The sequence below is a fragment of the Carettochelys insculpta genome, chromosome 1, assembly GCF_033958435.1.
Source record: "Carettochelys insculpta isolate YL-2023 chromosome 1, ASM3395843v1, whole genome shotgun sequence".
NCBI classification, from domain to species: domain Eukaryota; kingdom Metazoa; phylum Chordata; order Testudines; family Carettochelyidae; genus Carettochelys; species Carettochelys insculpta.
The window spans coordinates 311,684,368-311,707,885 of NC_134137.1; the positions used below are offsets into that span (position 1 = coordinate 311,684,368).

The window sequence follows — 23,518 nt, forward strand, 5'->3', positions numbered from 1 at the left end:
ACTACAAGGTAGTTTGTGTGGAGTATAATGGATACATTAGTGTAGCTCAGCAGCTAATTCTGAGATAAGCAACACAGACGCCTGTTGGCTCCTTTTTTTTTACCCACCTCACCAGTATAATGAAAATGAGCTAACCCTGACACCTCCCACTTCGCGTCTCTCATCCCTGTTGTTTCTAACTAGCAATGACAAATTCCAGAGCGTGCAAAACTGGAATTAACCTGTATGTTATGGGAGATTGCAGGTGCGTGTCTCAGGGTAACTGTTGTAAAAGAGGGGTGTGAAGGGATGGTATGTGAGATGCTACTGAACACTCAAGAAATGTGTTTGGTTTTTCTGTTAAACACATTGCCCCACAAAGTGCCTTCATTGCAGGGGCACTGCTTTAATAGGTTAAGTAAAGCATTAGAAGCACAAAGAAACATAATATCTCTTACGGCAGGCTTCGCTGATGCAATAAGCTGAAGGGACCCAAAAATTGGATGATCCTGTGTCGAACACCACTGTAAATTTCTGAGGTGGGGTGCCAATACTTACCACCCCATAATATTGGGCCTGGGGAAAAAAATATACTCAGTCAGCTTAGCGCTATCTCAGTGCAGACTATCCTTGAAGTTAAAACAGACAAAGGTACAATTTAAAATACACTAAGTGTTTCTAATCCAATTTCACTTGACATTTAATTAAAAGCTGCCTCTGCCAAGCAACAAATCCTTTCTGGTCCCATGAGTGGCCACTTAAGACAGATTTTGGAATGTAGCAAAGCTTTTAAAGGCTTCAAGAGGAAGAAGTCAATCCTGGAGTTTTTCCATTAACTTAAACAGAAGCAAAATCAAGCCTTGAATTCTCACAGATGATAGGCAAAAGTCCTGCAGTATATTCAGCAAAAATTCCTATTGAAGGCAACAGGAGGATCTGGGAGATTTCTTCTAATAGGTAATGCAAATTGTAGCCCTACTGATTTTAGAAAGCTCTGATTATTTATTAAACTGGCAATGCAACCATCACCTCACTGGGGCACACAGCTATAGTTTTTGTTTTCATATATTCCAGTCAGTAGTAAAAAGTCAGTTAAAACAAGCTGATTAAATTTAGTCTCTGTTTAAGATTCCACGTGATGTACCCCGCAAAACAGATATCGAAAATGTAGATGGCTCTTTGCATAGAAGGCAGATGGAGATAATCTTGTACATGCGAACTCTGAAGTCACTTAGCAGCTCTCAGTGTTTAGTGCCCATATCTGCCTATGGAATAGTAGGGCAGCCTTAGGAGACCTATTTTTAGGAATAGGCATTTCTGGCATCCGATAAAGAAAGAAAAGCCAATCCAGTGCCAAAATATTCTGTATGGAGGAAAATATGTGCACATTTATTATGAATATATTAATTTATATCAATATGCCTAGCACTGAACAGAACATGGGCTCAGCCCCCAAGAACTTGCATTCTAAATTGGACAAGTCAGTAAACACTGCAACATGAGTTACATATACTAGAACACCCAGTTGAGCATGTGCTGCAACTAATCACTGCAGGGTTTTATTTATTACTGTCACCCTTGTCCTCTCCCACTGTTGTTTGTCGCCTTATTGCATCATCTATAAAATTGTACTGTAAGCTCCTCAGAGCAGGACCTGAGCTTTACATCACTTTCTGTAAGGCCCCTATAGTGTATGAATAATAGTAAATAATATGGTTAAATGGAAAAACATGCAACATTTGGAGATTCGATTAACTAGGGTGTTATTAGTGTGAAGCATGTTATTCCCTGTATGTTTATAACTGAAAATCCCTTTGCAGTATGATCCATAACTTTAGATACAACAAAAACAATGAGCAGTCCTGTGGCACCTTATAGCCTAACAGATTTTTGGGGGGCGTAAGCTTTCATGGGCAAAGACCCAGTTTGTCAGATGTATGTCACAGTCCTACCTGGATCACAGTGGTGTTTATTTATTGTATGCTACGAAACTGAAAGTGTGCTCATCTCAGGCTCCCTTGCGGTGCTTTGATGCTAGATCCAGCTGCATGCAAAGCTGGAGAGGCACAGGCAGTGGGGCCAAGAGCCACCATGGGCCGTGGGGCAAGGTGGGAGGGAGCCTGGCTCTGTTCCCCAGAAGAGGCAGGGCAAAGGGCAGACAGCCCCTTGAGTCTTTTAGATAACAGCACCCCCCTGACCCTATCCCTTCAGAGCCACACAGCAGTGGCGCGGCAGGACTGCTTTGACATTTCAAAGGTGCTCAGAGCTCATGCCGCTGCCGTTGCCAAAGTCGCATCGTCTGGAGCTCCAGGTCCCTTTGAAACTCCAGTCCCTGGGACAACTGCCCCCTTGCATCTCCTCCTCTGTTGTCAGGCCTGGGTACAGGGATCATAATTCATAAGCAGCGAAGCTTGGTTTAAGTTATGTTCTTCCTCCGCTTATAAATAACATAGCAAGCATATAAATCATTCCGACTAGCAGCGGGTTTTCCAGCCCTCATATCTTCACAAAATGCTCGAGAGTTAACACCGTGGAAGCAAAATCAAGAATGCTATTGTTTAGGGAATTGTTATATTAGTGCAGCAAGAAGTCCTGTAGCTCCTTATAGACTAACAGACGTTTAGGAGCATAAGCTTTTGTGGGCAAAAACCCACTTCATAAGATGCATGAGTGGGGGGTTCCAGAGGAGGGCTTAAAGAGGAAGCCTCAGTCAAGAGGAGTGCCAGAGCTGAGGAGGTCTGTTCCATCACAGAGAATGTGGCCCATTATCAGCAGTTAATGTGGAGTTGTGAACATCAAGAGAGGAGAAATCAGGTCAGTTCAGTCAGGGAGGATGTGGCCCATTATCAGTAGCTAATGTGGAGGTGTGCACTTCAAGAGCGGAGAAACTGCTTTTGTAATTGGCCGACCACTCCCAGTCTCTGTTCAGTCCTTGGTTGATGGTGTCAAATTTGCAAATGAATTGCAGCGCTGCAGTTTCTCTTTGGAGTTGGTTTACGAAGACTTTTTGTTGTAGGACTGCTACTATTAAATCTGTTACTGTGTGTCCATGGTCACATAAACACCACCCTATACTGGAAACCCACCAACTGTTATGCTTACCTACATGCCTCCAGCTTCCATCCAGGGGGACACTACACGATCCATTGTATACAGCTAGGCACTAAGGTCTTGTAGATATTTGTCTCTGTCTGAGGGATTGGAGCAAATCCAGTTTCAGTGGGTGTAGGAGTGTGTGGGATATATGATGTTCATTTTAGGGCAGTGCCTGTTCGGAGCTGGTGCTAGGCATAAGCAGACTAAAAAATCACTTAGGGCCCCAGCAGTTCAACAGAGCCCCCTGTTCACTTTTTATTACGTGGGAAGGAGCAAAAATATTCATGGTATAGACACCCAATGAGTAAGCACCACCTCTGGGGCTGTCTAGCTGGGGGAGAGCTGGATCATAGCTAGAATCTGCTCAGTTGTGCTCCTAGTCAAAAGGCCCGTCATAAGGGGAGTTTGGAATGGTCGACTCATGCATTTTCACTTGAAAGAAAACGAAATAATTGATCATTTCCATTCTTAAAACTGTAATATGCCAGAAAAAGATTGAGCAATTCACAGGGTGATCTCCATTCCACCTATCCACCTTCAGCCCAAGCAGGACTTTCCTCAAGGCCACCCCTATTTCTACTTCATCTCCTGCCAGGAAAGGGCCCTCCTCAGGGAGATATCTCTTTCTTCAGAAGATACACAGTACTCTGGCCGTCTTCCCTCAGGGCAGCACTCAACTCATAGCTACTCTGGTCACGACCTACGCTTTCTTCAAGCTAGGCTGCAAGTGTTACTGACTGGTACTAAGTAGAGCTGGTCAAAGGACAAGTCAAAGGTTTCACAGACATTTTCTACTTTTGTGGTTGGGTTTTTTGACGAGGTCAAATGCTAGTTTAAAAGAAAATAACAAAGTATTCCCAACAAAAATTTTCAGGACATTTTTTGTCCAAATTCAAACAGTCAAAAACATTTTCAGAAATGCTAACTTTGAAAAATTTTACCAGCTCTAGTTCTAAAAGGAGTTGGGTTTAACCCATCATGTTCACCTCTGGGCCTTTTTCTTTGTGTCCCTCTATGCTGGAACCCCCTCACTGACCCAATCTGCCACACCTCTACCTTCTTGCGTACAAATACAATCTCCTCCAAGAATCCTGTATTACCTTGTCCTCTTCTTTGATAAATGTTAACAAATAACCAATTAATTAGAAAACCCAACAAAATTCTAAACCAATACATCTCGTGTTGATGAGCTCAAATCACAAATGTGACATAATATCCCACCCAACCCCAGTCCTTCATATCTGAGATCTGTTTAGATGGAAAATTCTTCAGGGGTCAGGCAGGCCTGACATTTTTATCTCTGAAGCGCCCCTTGCACTTTGGGCACTATAAATAACAATTGCAAAAACTCTATTCCGCTTTACCTACAGGTCCTGATTAACACAGATTTTTACAGGAATTTATTTGTGATCTCACATGTTCAAACAGGACTGTCAAAAAGCAGATTCCTGATCTATGTTGCTGGGCCTCCCACCTAGATGTGAGCCCCAGCGACTGTAATAGAGGCTTCATGTGACTCATTGAACAGCCATGCTAGAGGAATATTCTAAATAGGTCCCATGTTTTCCTAATTTTACTTACGATACTTGATCTGTCTTTTGCAAACTGGCAAGCTCATTTATAAAGATGCAAAAAATCTAGTTTAAACAGATACACAATTAAGCTCAATTTCCAAAACTGGATCCAGCAGAACAGAACTAGTGTGCTGAACAAAACCTGTCTTCAGTACATTAAATAACCCTTCCAGTTTCATTACACAGGAACGTACTCACATTCATGTAATCATACAGCCTTTCTGCCGTAGATCCAGCTGATAGAAAAATATCTGAAGGGAAGCAATGCAGATATCTTCGAGCAAAAATGTCAGGCTGATGATCTTTCCAAAACTCCTTCAGTTCTCCCTTTTCTCGAAGTTGTGTCTGGATAGACTTAAATCGAACTAAAGGGATCCTAAGGAAACAAAGGAAATACAAGTCATTGCAATTGGATTTCCTTTCTATGTCATTCAAATGCTGTTTTTTGGGATTTTTTTGTTTGTTTGTTTTCTATTTGAAAAATAAAATCAGCTTTTCCAGTAACACAGAGAGATTGTTGCAGGAAATCAGCAGAGAACAAAATGCACTATAAGGACGTTTTATGATACCTGAAATGCATTCTTACCTTTCCATGGCTAAGATGAATGGAATATAAACCAGAGCCACTAACGGCACTCTCATGGTTTCAGGTGGTTGAGGATCAATATGACATTTATATACTTCATACTGTCTTTTATACTTCATTGGACAACAAAGGGCTGTTAGCCAGGTCAATCAATTACAGGAGGTTAGGGGTTTGGCAGAGCTCTTATTAGTGTGTTCCAGGACAAACCATTGGTTTGTGTAAATATTGACAGCTACTGAAGATATTAAACTACATTGAGCAAAGGCACGGTCTTTAAGAAAAGATACATTTTATATATATAAAAATTGTGTGTGTGTGTGTGTGTTTGTGCGCGTGTGCAAAATTCAGCTCATGTTCTGGGAGAGCAAGAGAGAGAGAACATAAAACACAAAACATGCTAAGGAATTTTCTGGCTACCTCTATATACAAAGAACCTGGAACGTCAGCATCAGGTACAGGTATTTCTGCAGTGACTAAGATAGTTAAGTAGGATGTAGTTTAGCTTAGTTTTTTACATGGACCTTGCTGCATAGGGATAACACATGGGTGATGAAGTGTGTTATGACAAGTTACCCCCACCTAACAACTGAAGAAAAGTGCACGGTCTAAAATTAAGCTCTATGTACTTTTATTGTGAGACCTATGTTGTAAATACAATACATGGACTGTCACCCAAAGAAAGTCATCAGTCAAAACAGATTGTGACATGCATAACTAATATAACAAATAGTTCCTGTGACACATTCCCGAAGCAGTTTTTGAAATTTTGCTGTATGTGAAACAAAACATTTATAATTTTTCATTTGTATTTTTTCCTATGTACATCCTGAAGACAGAAGCCCCCCATCTATGCTTGAGGCCTCAGAATGGATCAAACAGAGAAAGTGTAGTCATCAAGATATGAGCAGATGCCTACTGAGAATGATCAGAAATGGTATTTCAGTTATGTGTAACTTGTTTTGTTTTGAATCTTTCCTCTGAAAAGAATATTAGAAAGTGCATACCCCTCAGGGTGAACTACATTAAGTCTAACTCTTAAATATCTGCTAGTTTTTGCTGTAACCTTGTTCAAAAGAATGTGGTTAGAAGGTGGCAAAAATGTATTTTTCACACTTTCCTAATTCAAAACAAGCTAAGAAACAGGCTGATACCAGCCTGCAATTAAATTTACATACAAAAAAAAAATCCACCTTTGGAGAGCTATAAGAAATGAAATAATAAAGGTAAGGATGTTTGGATACATGGTACAGTTGTAGTAAATCATTTTCTACACTCTTAATATGTCAACAAACATAAAAATATTACTGCATATGCAGGTGGAAATGGTCACTTATCTATCAAAAAGTATTTGGTAGTTTTATGGTATCCCATTTAAAACAAACCCTCATCTGTACTGCCAACCCCAAACATACACAGTCCTAGGTCAGACATCCTCAAAGTCATGATATTGACTAAAAAACTTACAAGATCCTTAAAATAATACATTTGGCATTCTCTGCAGTTACCTTCTGGCTTTTGATCCTTTATGTCTCATGTTTTTAAGCTTTTCTCCAAAACTGAAAAGGCTACAAGCTTACCTTTTTTAAAAAATGAAAGGTGTGATGAAAATAAATGTGATGTGTTTGCCTCACTCCAGGTTTACAGCTTTATGAATAAGAAAGGAAGTGCATTGGCGTGCAAGAACTAGAGAACGATTACCCTAACAAGTCATCTAGGCAAGCTGCTGATGACGAGACTGATGGAGAGACTGAGATCACAGAGAGAAGAACATCTAGCAGCCGAGCAAGCAGGGTTTGGGAAAGACAGAAGTACTTTAGAGCAGATATTGGTCTTAAGAGTGATAGTGGGTCCCTGGATTATTTTTGGTTAGTCCAAATGGTGCATGTGAACAAGTCTTGGGCCGATCTATGTTCTAACATTCAAAAGGCGTATGACTTGGTCACTGGCATCCAAGGGAGCATGACTCCTTATGTCACCCCAGAGAAGACAACCCTGTCAGAAAATTCCTCACTGCCTTGTGGGTGGGTTCAAGAGATCCAAAGTCTACTGGAGTAAAGCCAGGCAGAAAATCTGGAGTGGAGACCCTAAGGCGGTTAGCAGGGAGGATTCATCAAACCTGCTTTCCAGCATCTCCTTGCAGTCACCTCAGTTCCAAACACACTGACTTCGGTCTTTCACTTGACTTCAACTGGGGAGACTGAGAGGGGTATGGTGCCGCCCAGGCAACTCACTTGCTCCAAACACTAGCCCAGGCAATGCAGTGTGTGAGAGGGTGCCAAATGGAGAGGACACTTCATCTTTGCTGATGGCGTGGAAACAGTATGGGAAGTGGCAGTTATGGGTTAGAAGCCCTCCTCCAATGGCAACCAGGCGGACACCTCGGGTCACTTTCATTAGTGTGAGGAGTCATTGCGCTCCACTGATCAGCTACTGCCCGCCTCAAGCCTCATTGGGTGCACGGGATTAGACCAAAAATCGAAAAGTTGATGTAAATGACGTACCTGCCATAAAATGAAATAATAAATCTACTTGCCTCCAGCTTGGTAGCTGGGATGTGCAGACCATGTGTTCGGGACTTGAATCTGCCCATGACCTTACAAACATGGACTCAATACACAAAGCAGTCACAGATCAACAGCTACACAAACTGAATATTGACATGCAGATGCTGGGTCAGTGAAAGAAACCAACTACACTTTCTTCTGGAAGGGCTTGAGTTCAGAGGAATGCTGCCTCTACGGAGCTGGATTTGCTGTTCCAAACCATCTGCTGAAATCTATCAATATGCCCACAGCTGAATCGGATGCTCTGCACCAAGTCAGGATATGTCAACATCGTCAGTGCTTATGTACCCACATTGGTGTCATGCACTGAAGACAAAGACTGCTTTTATTATAATCTTCAGAAAGTTATCAACGCCTTTCCAGTTGGCAAACAACTGTACATCCTTGGCAAATTCAATGCAAGAGTTGGACACAACCATCAGTCCTGGCCCATCTGCCTCAGTCATCCTGGTATTGGGAAAATTAACAAAAATGGTCAAAGGTTCCTCGAATTCAGCTCTCAGAATCAGCTCTGCATCACTAATACTTCAGCTTGAAAGAGTGTCACAAGCTTTCATGGTGCCACCACAGATCCGTTCACTGGCATCAACTTGACCTTGTACTGGTATTCAGGGAACATCTCAATGTACTCAAATTTACATGCACGTATCACAGCACAGATTGTGACACTGATCACTACTTGATCAGCAGCAGAGTGAAAATCATCCCAAAGAAACTCAATATAACAAAGGAATGCAGTAAGCCAAAAATCAATATCCTCAATACCAGAGATGCTCTGAAATGCTCTGTCTTTGAAGATAATTTCACTCACAAAATGGAACACAAACCTGATGGACAAACTGTTGATGAAACGTGAGAGCTGCAATACACAAATGTGCCAAATCTGCCTTTGGAACACGTAAATTCTCTAACAAAGACTGGGTTGATGAAAATGCTGATATTCTTCAGCCTATTCTTGAAGAAAAACAAAAGGCACAGCTGAATAACATAAAGAACCCGTCTCAAAGCATGAGAGATCAACTTTGACATGCAAGATCTGTTCTTCAGAGAGAATCCAGGTGGTATGCGAACAAGTATTGGGCCGATCTGCGTTCTAATACTCAAAAGGCATCTGATTCGGGCGATCTGAAAACCATGTATGATGGACTGAAGAAAGCACTTGGACCAAACATTACCAAAGTCACCCCACTGAAGCATTTAAATGGACAGGTGATCACAGACAAAAAACTGCAGATGTCCAGGTGGGTGGAACACTACTGAAGTCTTTATTCCTATGAGCATACAATACACCCTGAACTTGACAGCCTCATCCCAACTCCTCCAGAGATGTCTGAGCTAGATGCAGAGCCTATAGAGGAGGAACCTTCTCAAGCTCTTCATGCTCTCTCCAACAGAAAAGCACCAGGAAACGACAGAATCCCCACTGAAGTCCTGAAGTTAAACAAGGCTGTGCTCTTCCCCTTCCTCTATGATTTACTCCTAAATGTGGAGAGCAGGAGATGTCCCACATGACATGAAGGATGCAAACACCAGCACCCTCTATAAAAACAAAGGTGACAAGGGTGACTGCAACAACTACAGAAGCATCTCATTACTGAGACTCACAGGTAAAGCATTTGCCCATGTCGTTCTCAAATGCCTGCAAAAACTCACAGATTGGGTCTATCCAGAAACACAATGTGGCTTTAGGGCTGGCAGGTCAACAGTGGACATGATTTTCTCACTTTGACAGCTACAGGAAAAATGCAGAGAATGAGGAAAGCCATTATTCATAGCATTTGTGGACTTAACAAAAGTATTTGACAGAGTTAGTAGATCAGGACTATCCAGAATATTAACAAATATTGGCTGCCCACTGACCCTACTCATAACATCCTTTCACGAAAACATAAAAGCAACAGTGCAATATGATGGATCCACATCAGAACCGTTTGCAATGAACAGCAGAGTCAAACAAGGGTCTGTTCTTGCCCCTACTTTCTTTGGCATAGTCTTCTCAGTTCTACTAAATTGCGCATTTCAAAACTCACGCAGCTATGTATTTCTCCACACAAGATTAGATGGCTCTCTCTACAACCTGCAAGACTCAAGGCCAAAACTAAGGTCAAGAAAGTCCTCATTGGGGAACTCTTCCTCACAGATGATGCAGCTCTCGTCGCTCATAATGAAGACACGCTGCAGTCACTGATTGATTCTCTGTCCAGAGCCTGCAAGTTGTTTTCCCTTGACATAAGCATGAAGAAAACGGTTTATATTCACACACGGTATACCTCAGCAACCCAATGTCATTCTGGATAACAGATGTGGTTCAGCAATTCTGTTACCTTGGATCTACTGTCACCACAAACCTATCCATGGACAAAGAACTGAACATCTGAATCAGGAAGGCAGCTACTATTTTTGGCAGACTTACGAAACGAGCATGAAACAATCCTAAGCTGACAGTGAAAACAAAGACACTAATCTACCAGGCATGTGTACTGAGTATCCTGCTGTATGGTTCTGAGGCATGGACCATCTACTCGAACCAGGAGAAAAAATTGAACAGCTTCCATCTTCGCTGCCTCCGCAGAATTATAAATATCAACTGGCAAGATAAAGTTTCAAATGCAGATGTCCTGTCAAGATCTGGCATACCCAGCCTCATAGCGATCCTCAACAGCAGAAGACTACGATGACTTGGTCACATGAGAAGACTGAGCGATAAATGTCTTCGCAAAGAAATCCTCTTTGGTGAACTGTCATGTGGATAGAGAACAAGAGGAAGACCAAAGCTAAGATTCAAGGATACATGTAAAAACGCCATAAAAAAATTAAACATCGATCCAAAATCCTGGGAATCTACATCATCAGATCGAAATACCTGGCAACGATTGCTATGACAGGGCACATCAACCTTCGACAGTGTATGTGCAACCTACGGAAAAGAGTCTTGGAAGGAAAAACTCTCAGGCTCAAGAATTCAGAAATAGACTGACATGTGGTTATTGCAATCGACAGTGCAAATCCAGTATTGGATAGATAAGACATGAGAGAAGCTACAGACTCAAACGCTGGCCACAGATCCTCACCACCACTGCTAACCACTATCTCTCAAGACGAAAAGGGGCCATATATTACCTGGCACAGTTATGACCAACCTTTTTTCATCGGGGCCACGTGGCAATTTTTTACATATTTCGGGGCCAAACACAAAATAGCCCCAAACCACGGTCCCCTGTCCCTCGGCTTAATGCCTCTCAGCCTCAAACTGCCCCACCCCCAAGCTTAATCCCTCTCAGCACCAAACTCGCCCCCTCACCTACCTCACAGAGCAGCTCTGTGCACTGTCACTGCTGCCTCCTGCTGCACCTTTGCCGGGCCACCACCTCCTCCTCAGCATGGGTGTGCGGCTCCCCCAAGCTCTCCTATTCCCTTTCCCCATGGGCAGCATGGGTGGCTCTCTGCCCTGCCATGCTGAATAATGGAACTCAATGTAATTGGTTTAATGGCCGGATCCTTCCTGCTGCCCTGCTGGCCTTTAAACCAATTACATTGAGTTCCATTATTTCAGCATGGCAGGGCAGGGAACTGGAGGCAAACTCAGTGGCAACAGCATCTGGAGCTGCAAATGGCTCCTGAAAGAGCCACATGCAGCTCCGGAGCTGCCAGTTGCCAACTCCATGCCCCACAGCCAGCTTTCAAAATCGCGCCAATGCCAGCTCCATGGGGCAGATGAAAAGGTTCCACAGGCCAAATTCTGGCCTACAGGCCAGGTGTTAGCCACCCTGACCTAGCACCTATGAGCCTTACTCATACACCAGAACCCAGTGGATCTAGACACTGAATGAACACAGAGCAAAAATTGAATGAGCACAAAGAGACAATGGGAATTTCGCCATTGACTTCAATGTGATAGGATATGACGCTATGTGTGTTATCCATCATATCTGCTAAGATCAGCAGCTACAATTTTTCTGCTTCTTTATCCCTTTAATACTGTGGAGCCAACACAGCCAAGAGAGAATGGAATGAATTCTACTCCTTCTGCTCAGAACCAACAGAAGTCTTTTCCAACCCACAATGTTCAAGTCTCACTGACGATCAAAGGTCTGTAATATGTTTAGTAATGGTAGCAATCTGCAAGAAGAAAAGAAACCTGCTTTACTTTCAGATCCCAGGTAGATTGTTGGGCTGGCATTGGGCAGGGAGCAGGGAGGCCTTTTTATTAGAAAGTGAGCATACCTCATCTAGAACAGTCAGACACAATGAACATGGAGGCCTTTGCCGACCTATTTACAAAGCCACTATTCAGAACATTTAAATAAAGATCAGAGGAGTTCTCTCTTGAAACAAGCAACAAAATTGGCTCTAAAGTGGAGAGAACAGTACTGAGCAAATGTCAGACTACAGTAGTAAGCGTGACAGCTTCACAGATTTCAGATATCTGAAGAGCCTGTTTGTAACTGCCTTACTCATAGCAGAATGAACCTTGGGTTTTCCTGTGTACCACCATCAGTTTAGTCTTAGCAAGACAACCGCTGAACTGAGATTGCTTCTCCCTAGGCTTTATTCCCCAAAGCCACAAACACCTTTCAAGATTCATGACATATTTTGCTCTGTTTACATCAATATTCTTTTTGATGTCCACTTCATAAAAAAATCTCTTTTCTAGGTAAGTTAAGAACATAAGAATGGCCGTTAGTAGGTCAGACCAAAGGTCCATCTAGCCCAGCATCCCATCTGCCGACAGTGGCCAGTGCCAGGTGCCCCAGAGCGGGTGAACCGAAGACAGTGATCAAGCGACTTGTCTCTGGCCATCTTCAGCCTCCGACAAACAGAGGCCAGGGACACCATTCCTACCCCCGACTAATAGCCTTATATGGACCTAACCTCCATGAATTTATCTAGATCTTCTTTGAACTCTCTTATAATCCTAGACTTCACAGCCTCCTCTGGCAAGGAGTTCCACAGGTTGACTATGCGCTGTGTGAAAAGAACTTTCTTTTATGAGTTTTAAACCTGCTGCCCATTAATTTCATTTGGTGTCCTCTAGTTCTTATATTATGGGAACAAGTAAATAACGTCTCTTTATTCACCCTTTCCACACCGCTCAAGGTTTTTTATACCTCTATCATATCCCTGCCCCCCAGTCTCCTCGTTTCTAAACTGAAAGTTTGGAGATATGAGGAAGACAATGGGGTGTTGGCTGGATTAAGGTGAAATTCAAAGACCACCTTCACGAAGAATTTGTCAAGAGTGAGCTGTAGCATCTTATTTTGTTTAAAATAATGAAAGAAGGATCAGCCATACTGTTTGGAGACCACTAAGGAGATAGCTAGAGAGGCAGGGTCAGGCCAGAGGGCTAGCTTAAAAGGGAAAGAGGCAACACTAAACAAGAAGAGACGGCCTGGCTAATTAGCAGAGGAATACCTTAGGGCAACAAGGAGCAGCTGATGTGTGGAAGCAGCTAAGAAGGGGCTGCTATAAATCAGTTGGGGCCAGCTGAGCTCACCTGAGGCTGCCACTGGATGGTTTAAAAAGCCTTCTCTGCTGGGAGGAGGGCAGGAGAGCAGAAGAGGAAGATGGAGTGAGGTGACAGCAGATAAGGAGAGTTAGGTAGCTGAGAAGAAGAACACCAGCATTGCCAGAGACAGTAAGGGAAGTGAAGAGTTCTCACATGAAGTGTCTGGGCTCCCGTCCCCTCAAATGACCACAGGGGTCAGCCAGAGGCTGGGGAGGACTGCTTACCCAACTCAGGCAGACCAGGGAGCAGCTACTCAGCTCTCTTCAGCCAAGGAACATAAATCCAAACCATGGCTAGAGCATGTGGGGCCCAGACTGCAGTACTCGGATTACCTGCAGGACTGTGAGTAGAACAAGGAGCTGGGGCCCAGAAGCGAGGCTGACATTGCCACACTACACTTAGGTTTTGTTCTGATTCAACCATGCTTGTTTAGAAACATAACGTCTGCCAACATCAAGGTGTTTGTATGAGCATAACTGCCTCCCCAGGAGAGGCTTGTACCAACTGAACTATACTTACTAACAAATAGAGTTAAATCTGTATAAAAATTGTGTATAGACCCAAGCTAAGAATGTAACTTTGCAAGCAGCTGACAAAGAGAACACTCCCCTAGGTGTTCAAAGAGCAATTCCATGAGTATTGTCCATAGTATACTTAGGCCTGATCCAATATCCATTGTAGTCATTGGGAATATTTCCACTGATTTCAGAGGGTATTAGACTCTTAACACATCATGAATCTATCTGCCTGTCTGTCTAGGTGTGGCCCTGGTCACCATGATATCTATCAGGTATTTCAGATTTAATAAATAACACACTGTCTCTGTGTCTTAGCTTGATTACTTTGGCTGTGGGTGCACAGACGTTCTCCAGGTAAAGCTAAATTGAAGAGATGAATGTGGTGTTCAGTTTTGCACTTGGCAGTGTGATTTTTCTCTCAGGTGTGAGCCTATAGTCTTGGTCCAGCTCCAGTGATGTTCTCTCTCCTGTATGCACAAGGCCCAGTTGTGGCAATTCTCACATTACAGTGGGAGGTAGTTATTGTGGGAAGTCAGTCACAGAGAAAGAAGCAATCCAATAGTAACCAAGAGTCTGACAGTTTGCCACACGGATCTGCATGTCTCATTGTCCATTAAGAATAACCCTCTTCCTGATAGTTCCTTTGCTCGTCTCAAATAATTGAAGCCAGATGCCAGCACCACCTTCTGTGGTGTGCAGTGGTAAAAATGTAGTCTTGTTGGAGCTTAGTGCTTTTATGAAAGCCTAGGGAAATCACTGAAAAGGACATCCTGATTCCTTAATTGCGATTGCACTGTGCCTCAAGAACTCTACCCTGCTCCTGCTGAAGTGAAAGGGGGTTTTCCCACCAATTTCAATTGTAGGTGCTAACTGCTAAGAGCAACAGAACACCAGATCCAAGGTAACATACAGTATCGTTAAATTATTTTCTTAATATTTTTGTGTTTGTGGGACAGATACAGCTGATTATATAAAATCAAAGAACTCGAGAGCTGTAATTGATGATGACCTCAGTCCTGTAATAAGATCCAAGTGGATGGAGCCTCACTGAAATACCGAGGTCAGTAAGGCTAACTCTTAAGATATGACTTCAATATCTTACATTGGCCATAACCATGTTGGACAATTCCTGACTGGCTGAGTATTTGGTGACTTGCCTCCCACCCTCAGCGTCTCCACTCAGCAACTAGCTGCTAAGAAATGCCCTCCCTCTTCATTACTGCTTAAAAGAATCAGAGCTTTTTATTTGATTTCTAATGCCCCTGCAAAAGCCCATCCTGTTGTTGAGCTGCTTTCCCTCCCTTCCCCCCAATGTGATTTCACTAGCTTGTTCCAATCAGACTTCAGCTTTGCCAACAAAAGCACAAAATGCAGCAACAAAAGGTCATTCTGACTTTTTTGATAAGCTATACCAATGATTAAACAATAACCCAGAGTTTTCCCATAATACACTGAGTTAAAAACTAAAAGAAAAAAGCTTCCTTAAATACTCTATAAAATATATAAACCTAGACTCTCATATACAAATGCCAAGCCAAAAAGACAAAAAGTATACAGTAGATACAGATATTTCTTTTCTCCACGCTACAGTGAAAGGACAGTTACGCTTCAAACAAACTATGCTGATACCTGAAAAGTTAGTACCTAGGTTTTTATATCTCGCTGGTCACCACAGTCTTTGAACCCCTTATATCACCATGGAAATAATTATATCATGAATGTATTTTCTGTCATTCAGCTGTCACTAGTTGACACCAATAAAAAAAGTGTTGTATGCCAACCACAGCAATATATACAGTAGTCTATTCTCTGATGGACATAATCAAAGAAATATTTTGGCAGGAGGGGCCTTAATAAGACAACTTAAAATACAAATGCTTGGCTGAGGAAACCTCAAAATATTTCACCTTAAAGGGATTTCATAAAATCAAAGTTTCTAATTTCCACACCAATTGCTGAGAAAGAGAGAGGTGCTGACAGTATGGTGCTGCTATGCTAGTTACATAGATTCCCTGAACTACTGCATAGCATTGTGTAGTAAAAAATGCAGCAACCATGTGACGGTTGCTCACTGGAATGCCACAGCTATTGTGGTACTGCCATGCGTATGGTACATCATATGTTTTGCCATTGTCCAGTGTGCTAGTCTGAGACAATGTTTTTCAATCCAGAAAGCCTTGCCTTCAAGAGCCGGATGACTGGGCCCATTCCATCTTATCAGTCTCTGTCTTGTTTCTTCTCACCCTGACCCTCCAGCATCCACTGTGCTCTGCCAACAAAGCCAGCCTCAGCGTGTCACTTACCTGTCTCTCCCATCAGCATCTTCAGGCCTTCTTTCATAGCACCCAGACTGCATGGAACATGCCTCAAGAACTGGTCCACCATATCATAAAATCATAGGGCTGGAAGGGACCTCAGGACAGCTCTTTCCTCATTCAAATCCCTGCTACAGACTGTATGAAGTTCATGTGGGATAATTTGGAATTGCCAGAACAGTACATTCAACGACAAGGAGGATCAATCAGAATTTGCATGTCCAGAATGTAAACATTTACTATGAGTATCAGAGAGGTAGCCGCGTTAGTCTGTATCTTCAAGAATAACAAGAAGTCCTGTGGCACCTTATAGACTAACAGATAGTTTGGAACATAAGCTTTCGTGGACAAAGACCCGCTTCATCAATTTTCTATGAGGACACTGTTGCTGTTCCCATCTGCCCTATCTTTAGTTTGTCCTGTCTTTCTTCACAACTGCCACATGGAACTGTTCAAGGCAGTGACCATGACTCCTTTTGAGTTTGTACAGCACCTAGCACATTGAAGGTACTACTGGAAACATGTACACCATTTAAAGAAAAGAGTCTTCCTTTATGGGTGGTGGGTGAGGGCACAGCTAGGGAAGGCAAGTCCCAGCCTCACCCCTTCCACCCCAAGGTTCTGCCCCTTGGCCCCTCCTCTTCCGCAACCTTCTCTCCTTCCCACTGGACCCCTGACACACCAGACCTCAGCCTACCAGGGCAGCTGGGGAGACAAGCTGCCATGCCACAGCCACAGCCTTCCCTGAAGGCAGGAGTGTAGGCAATGCCTTCCCTTGCCTACCTTACACACCTCCCTTGGCTTCCTTGATCACAGCTGATGCAGATAAAGGGTCAAATTCTGCTATTTGAGATGTGTTCTGAAAGCAAAGCAAACATCCAACTCCAGCTGTTAGAAATGCTTTTTTACATTCGAAAACCCAAGTTCTGTAGAAAGCATCACTCAGGAGGTCAAAGAGTTTATAGAGATGCCCTCTAAAGACTGGAAGGCCTCTGCCAGTGAATGGATGCAATGCACCAAAGTTTGCAGACTGAGTATCATGGGTGCTGTAGGGAGGTGCATCAGAATCAGAAATCGTAGTGAACATTCCTCTATGCATCAGAATTAGCAAAAGTGATCGCATACAAGAGTGGCCTGGCAGAGAGTGGTGGATCTGGGCCCACCACAAGTAGTCACTCGTGACAGGCAATTGCTCGTCAGAGGTAGTATCTAAAGCAGATTTTACTGCTTACAAATCATCCCAGAACTGGCCATATTTAAATACAAAAAAACATAGCCATTGACTTCATTCTAAAGTCTCTTACCATAAAGCTAGTAACACTGACACTGGCAGTCAGTGGCAAGGTCACTAAGAGGGAGGAGGTTAACCCGGGCATATTTCGATGGTCAAAGTGTTGTATATGGAATTCAGGTCAAGGTGACCATCCAGCCCATTTTCGCCAGGACAGCCCAGTATTTCAGTCATCAGCTTCAGTCATCCCAACTTATTTTAACAAAAGAGCTAATTGCCTGGTAATCACACCCCTGCTGAGCTGCCCTTCCCCCAAGTCAGCACGGCTGCAGTTGCAGATACCAGGTGCTGGCTGGAGCACACATACAGCACGCACTGACTGGCCAGCTGTGCAGGCAGCAGCAGCAGGAGCGGGAGCCTGGGGCCCTGCCGTATGGTAAGGCAGCATATGTTGCAGGGGAGGGAGGATAGTGTGTGTTCCCCACTCACTTCTTGTTTAAGGTTTTAAGGAGACCTGGTGCCTCTGTTTGAGGCAGCTCCTCCTCCAGCCAGGGAGACCCCGGCGGAGAGGTAGACCCATTCCCCACTGTACCCTATGGCAACCCCTTACAGGGCAGCTGCTGCTGCAGCTGGAGAGCCCCTCCCCTAGGGCAAGGCTACAACCAACCCCCTTCCCTGCTCCCTGTGACATGGGGCATCTGGGAGCCACACCCACAGGGCTGCAGCTGCATTCCTAGCTCCCCGCAGTGTGTACATGGTTACAGTTGGTAAGTGTTGAGTTTGCAATGTCATACCCCTCATTGCAAGACAAGAAAGCTTTAGCATTAGAACCCATGAGCATGTAGCATTCTCCGTCAGAAACTTCTGGCTAACTTCAGTTCCGTTCAAATATATATCTTTAATTTTTTTACCTCTAGTTATAAAAATGTAACATGTCTTTTAAACGGCTGCTTAGTAAACAATGTTATTTTGAACACTGTACCACATAGGTCTGATTGATTTCCATTGAACTCACTGAAGTCTGAGCAAAGTTACCAGGTGTCCCATATTTGGCAAAGGGAAATACAGTCACTCTAATTCAGGCAGTATAAGTAAATTGCACTTTAGTGAACAGGCTGGGCAAGCTAAGAACCCCAGCAGCTCTAGTAAATGCAGTTAAACTAAGAAAGTAAATACTAACACAGCTGAAGAGCACTTCGCCAAGTATGTGTGGGAAATGGGTGAGACGGCTATTGGGTGGCAGTCACACTGTTAAAATGTGTATTTGGCACCTCACAAAGTAACTCCATAAAAGTGCCACTGGGCTGGAAAGTTACTTGAGACTTGACAGGTTTTCTAAACAAGAATCCGATTACATCTGACAGTCCCACTCAGTCTGCTGCGAGATTAAATGTTTAGTTTAAATTAAGTTTAAAAATTCACTCTTCAGCGATGTTTACTTTCCTGAGCCAATCCCCAGAGCGGATGCCCGCCGTGCAGACAGTGTGGCTATGCTTACAGGGGGGCAAGGAGCATTAGAGAAACTATTTTTGGTCAAGTGTCATGCAGTTTTAGAACTTTTACAGCTTTTGCAGGGAAGATGGCCTCCTTCCCCTGTGTGTGAGAGAGACCTGTTCTCCAAAAGTCCCGCTGTCTGCACTTCCCATCACCAAGCACTCATTCGGTTATCAGCAACATTTCAGACCTCTTGAGATTAATGACTGTTGCCATGTAAACAGTGCATTATAATGGGAAGAAGGAAATACCAGCAGGACAGTGTGCAGAGTACAAACCAGGGAGAGTTCCCAATGCTCCGGGTGCCTCATGGGCACAGTGATTTTCAGTGCAGACAGTTTCAGTATGGGCAATACCCTGAGAGCAATCATTGCCTTCATCCCATCCAACGACTGCCAGAAATACCTCCTGCGAGACCTGGAAGAGATGCCCATTGATCGAATGGTGGATCTGAGCAGCAGGCAGCTGAGGAGATTCCCCTTGCACATTTGTTCTTTCAGGAATCTGGTCAAGTTGTACCTGAGTGACAATAACCTGCACCAGCTCCCACCGGAGCTAGAAGAGCTGCAGAACCTCCAGATCTTGGCCTTAGATTTCAACCACTTTAAAGTGCTGCCCCCGGTGGTGTGCTCACTGAAGCAGCTGTGTATCCTCTACCTGGGCAATAACAAGCTCTGCGACCTGCCCCAGGACCTCAGTCTCCTGCAGAACCTCAAAACCTTGTGGCTCGAGTCCAACTGCCTGAGCCAGCTGCCCGAGGTGGTGTGCGAGCTGAGCCGCCTCAAGACCCTACACGCCGGCTCCAACGCGCTGCGCACCCTGCCCGCCCGGCTGAGCTGCCTGCAGGAGCTGCGCACCGTCTGGCTCTCTGGCAACCTGCTAACCGACTTCCCGCCGGTGCTGCTGCACATGCCCTTCCTGGAGGTGATTGACGTGGATCGCAACCTCATCCGGTCCTTCCCCAGCCTGGCTCACCTCCCCGGCCTCAAGCTGGTGATCTACGATCACAACCCCTGCAGGAATGCGCCCAAGGTAGCCCAGGGGGTGCGCAGAGTGGGGAGGTGGGCGGAGGAGACCCCCGAGCCCAGGAAGCGCTCTGGTCTAGGCAGGGAGGAGGACACCGACAACAAGGACCTGCCACCTGGCCCTGAGAAGCAACCGCAGCCCTGCTGAGGATCATCCAGGCAGCTGACAAGTTGCCATCTGGGCCTGTCAACTCTGGCTGTGCACGATTTGCGCACCCCCAGCTTGTTACAGCAAACCTGTCATCTAAGCAGAGCTTTCTTCACCGCTGGTCCCTCAGCTGTTACCTGCACACACTGGTGCCTAGACTGTTCCTCACCACGGTCCTTTGGCAACCTGCACGTGCTCAGTTAGTTGGCGTAGCTATTTAAATCGATGTGCCAACAAATTTCTCCCTCTGAACCCCAAAGACTCCTAACTACAAGGCAGCACTTCCAGTGTAGAATAAGCAGGTGGAAAACACATCAGCTCGACCCTTTGATGTCACACAATGGATTTGCAGCTAGCAAAATCCCTTTTATTCCAAATGCCACCTAAGGAAGCGTGACAGAGTGAGTTTTTCCTACCCTACCCATGCTGCAGCACTCCCAGTCGCCAGGCCCCCCTTGTAACATATGGCAAAAGAAATGCTTCTTATCCAAAGGGTGAAAGGGATCCCCCCAGCTTGTCAAAACGCCCTCTTCTGCCTGGAAAGAGGGTGTAGCAAATATCGCTTGACTGTCCCCACATAACACCCAAAATGGACTAAGTCAGAGAGAGAATGCGGTTTCTTTGGTTTGGTTTTGTCTGCGTTACATGCAGAGTCCTTTCCCCCTTTGTGGGGTGAGTCGGGGAGATCAGGTTTTCAAAGCTGCAAAAGGAATTGCTTTTTTTTTTTTTTCCTGAGGAAAAGCTGATTGGAAAACTGTAAGAACTGGCAGGGAAAAACTTGCATATTAAGGTGTAATGTTAAAACATTGCCCCAACCCAGAGAACACACCTATGCTTCCCTACATCTAGCTTCTGCCTTCACTGAGGCTGCTCCTAATGTTTGCACAACTGAGGTCTGTAATTCTGCTACCACACTTGAAAATTTACTTAATTGCCAGATGCTTGTGCGCCTTTAATTTAGAAGGCACATTATGTGCTAAGCGTTGTCCTGAGTAATGATAATTGACTCAAAATGGGGTAAGTATCAGAGGGGAGCCATGTGAGTCTGTATCTGCAAAAATGAAAAGTCCTGTGGTACCGCTTAGACTCACAGATTGCAGGCTGACGTTACAGCTACAAAGGGTATACTGGAGTGGCTATTCTTTTGGATTTACAGTACCTTTTTATACTCAGCACCAAACTTGATGTGCTAATGGGATTTCATTGGACCTGAACAGCTACCTGTCTCTGTCATCTTTCAGTACAATACACAAATATGATGGTTAACGTCCCATAAAGGGGTTGATTTAGAGTCTGTTTAATGTCATTTACATTCTTGGAAGAATATTTGGCAAGTGGAGACTCCATTAGTACTTGCTGGCTTATTAAAGTTAAATCTGGGTTCGGATCTGACTAGACCCACCTGGTCTGCTTCCTATTCTACTGCATGAATTAGAGTTGCACTCCCGTGCCTCAAGCAGGGGGTAAATTGCATTGCTCTGGAATTAACTGGTTTACTTTTCTTAAAGCCTTTTGGTCAAACCTTGTTCTGCCAAATGACCAATCATTTCTTTAGGGAAGTAAAGGGAGTAACATTTGCATGCTACGTGTGGAGACAGATGCTAGCTATTTGTTTCCATTTGAATTAACGTGACTCTCTGTTTGGTCTAAGTGGGGCTTCTTTGCAGCAAACATGAAATCGTATTACTGGGTAGGAAACAGCAACTTTTTTGTTCTCTGCCTGTGTAACACTGCAATACACTCAGCCAGTACTGGTTTTCTGCCATCTATGATTCTAGACTAACCAGTTCACTAGCTGCCCTAGGAAGAAACTTTTCAATTTGTTATTCAGCTGGGTGCAGTCTTGCTCTTTTGGTATAATTTAGACCTGTGGCCGTTGAGGGTTGGGAGAAATTATTTGTGAATTGAAAGTATGTTCCCTAAATCTTACCCCACAATGTTTTTTTAAATGAAGAATTTAAATCAGCCCCATCCCAAGGCTACATTTCCATGTCCTCTCTCCCCTCCAGAGAACAGTAGGAAGTCACAGGGGGATCACTACTCTCCTCAAAGTTTCAGAGCAATACAGGATCGTGACTGTGCCTCATAGTTCTAATTGTGGCCCCTTGACCTTTAGGAAATGGTGTCCGGCTTTGCAACTTACGGATACTAAGGCTGGGATTCACAAGAGCTATTTACAGGTGTTAGATTCTTACCCATCTTTATGACTCCCAGCCTAAGTAACCAAAATCACTGCATATACAAATAGCTGCAGTGGGGCTTTGGTGAGATTGATTGTTACTGCGAACACGTATCAGTCACCGCTGGTGAAAGTAATGTCCGTGCGCGTATTTTGGCCAATTTAACCCTTTGAAATGCTGTATTGTAAATAGATTGGTAGGTTTAATACAGACGTCAGAAAGTGGGACTTCAGGTAGTCATGTAAAATTACTAGAACCACAACTCAACAGTCAATCACTTATTTCACTATCATCTTTTGATATGCTGATAAAGTCACGCAGAGTAAATAAATTAGAAGATTAGCCTAAAGCCAAGCTTTACAGCTTCAATAAGTACCTAAGGGAATTCTATATAAAATGACACGCTTTTTTCCCTTCTGTGAAAACCATTACAAGTATGGAAGTGCAAGGTTGGTTCTAGACAGTAACAATGGCAACTTTTTACAGTATACATATTTAAAAAATTCATGCACATGCACACAATCTTGCACTTGAGCATTTAGTTTCACTTCATTACCTTTCTTAGAGTAGAACAAACCAAATCAATGCAGATTTCTAAACAGTGGGAAATCCATAGCATTTGTATTTGTTTCTCTTATAGTAGAAGGGAGACACCCCAAGCGGGGTAAGGTGATTTCTTGTAGGCTACTACAAAGGTGGGTCTCAGCAATTTGAAGAGAATAGTAGCCTCTTGAATCAGTTCAGTTTCATATGGAAGAAAGTGCAGAAGATACCCTGTTCTGACAGATATAAAAAAGAAAGCAGCATCAGACACTTGTGTGAATAGAATAGAGATTCCATCATCATTAGTTTCTAGATAGATCTTAGAGAGACAAGTCTGAAGATGTGATATGCCATCTTAAGATAACTGGCTGGGATTCTCCTTTTACAACCCGCAGCTAAAATGAAGCTGGCTAGAAGATCATGTGTGCTACCTTTCGGTACCAGTCTTAAATGTTTAATCTCATGGCTTACACACTTAAAGCAGTGAGAATTGAGCAGACATTTGATAAAGCAGGTTGACTATTACAGAAACAGCTTGGCTTTTAAATGTCAACTGCATTATTTTTCTTTCTAGCTGTAATGGTTAATGTACAGCCAGATCTTAACCCTGTGTTACTACTCCAAGAGTGAGCTTTCTGCGTATAACTGCAGGAAGACATCACTTATGGAGGAATACGTATTTACTTAGGAAGCTGCTAGATGTTGTTCAGTGTTACAAAAATCAGACAGCTCGCAGGGGAGCTGGAGCAACGGTCAGAG

At 43.8% G+C, this 23,518-nt stretch overlaps 3 protein-coding genes across 3 annotated transcripts in view; 1 reads left to right on the plus strand and 2 right to left on the minus strand.

The window, feature by feature from the left end:
* The window catches only part of LOC142022802 (cathepsin E-B-like), a 38,339-nt gene extending 15,443 nt beyond the window's left edge, over positions 1–22,896 (minus strand). The window contains exons 1-3 of the mRNA XM_075013034.1: positions 22,773–22,896; positions 4,848–5,025; positions 438–555 (exon numbers count right to left, since the gene is read on the minus strand). Of these exons, the coding sequence (XP_074869135.1) occupies positions 438–555; positions 4,848–4,853 (124 nt within the window). The 5' untranslated portion in view covers positions 4,854–5,025; positions 22,773–22,896. The remainder of the gene's footprint in view (positions 1–437; positions 556–4,847; positions 5,026–22,772) is intronic.
* LRRC10 (leucine rich repeat containing 10) lies at positions 18,297–22,423 on the plus strand. Its single transcript, XM_075013042.1, has one exon. The coding sequence runs from the start codon at positions 19,173–19,175 to the stop codon at positions 20,034–20,036; it is 864 nt and encodes a 287-aa protein (XP_074869143.1). The 5' UTR covers positions 18,297–19,172; the 3' UTR covers positions 20,037–22,423.
* The window catches only part of CCT2 (chaperonin containing TCP1 subunit 2), a 29,125-nt gene continuing 28,174 nt past the window's right edge, over positions 22,568–23,518 (minus strand). The window contains exon 17 of the mRNA XM_075013024.1: positions 22,568–22,995. The gene's annotated coding sequence lies outside the window, so the exon portion shown is untranslated. The remainder of the gene's footprint in view (positions 22,996–23,518) is intronic.

What these genes read in the sequence shown, in the direction of transcription:
- LRRC10 (XM_075013042.1), top strand. Translation starts at nt 19,173, where the DNA reads ATGGGCACAGTGATTTTCAGTGCAGACAGTTTCAGTATGGGCAATACC.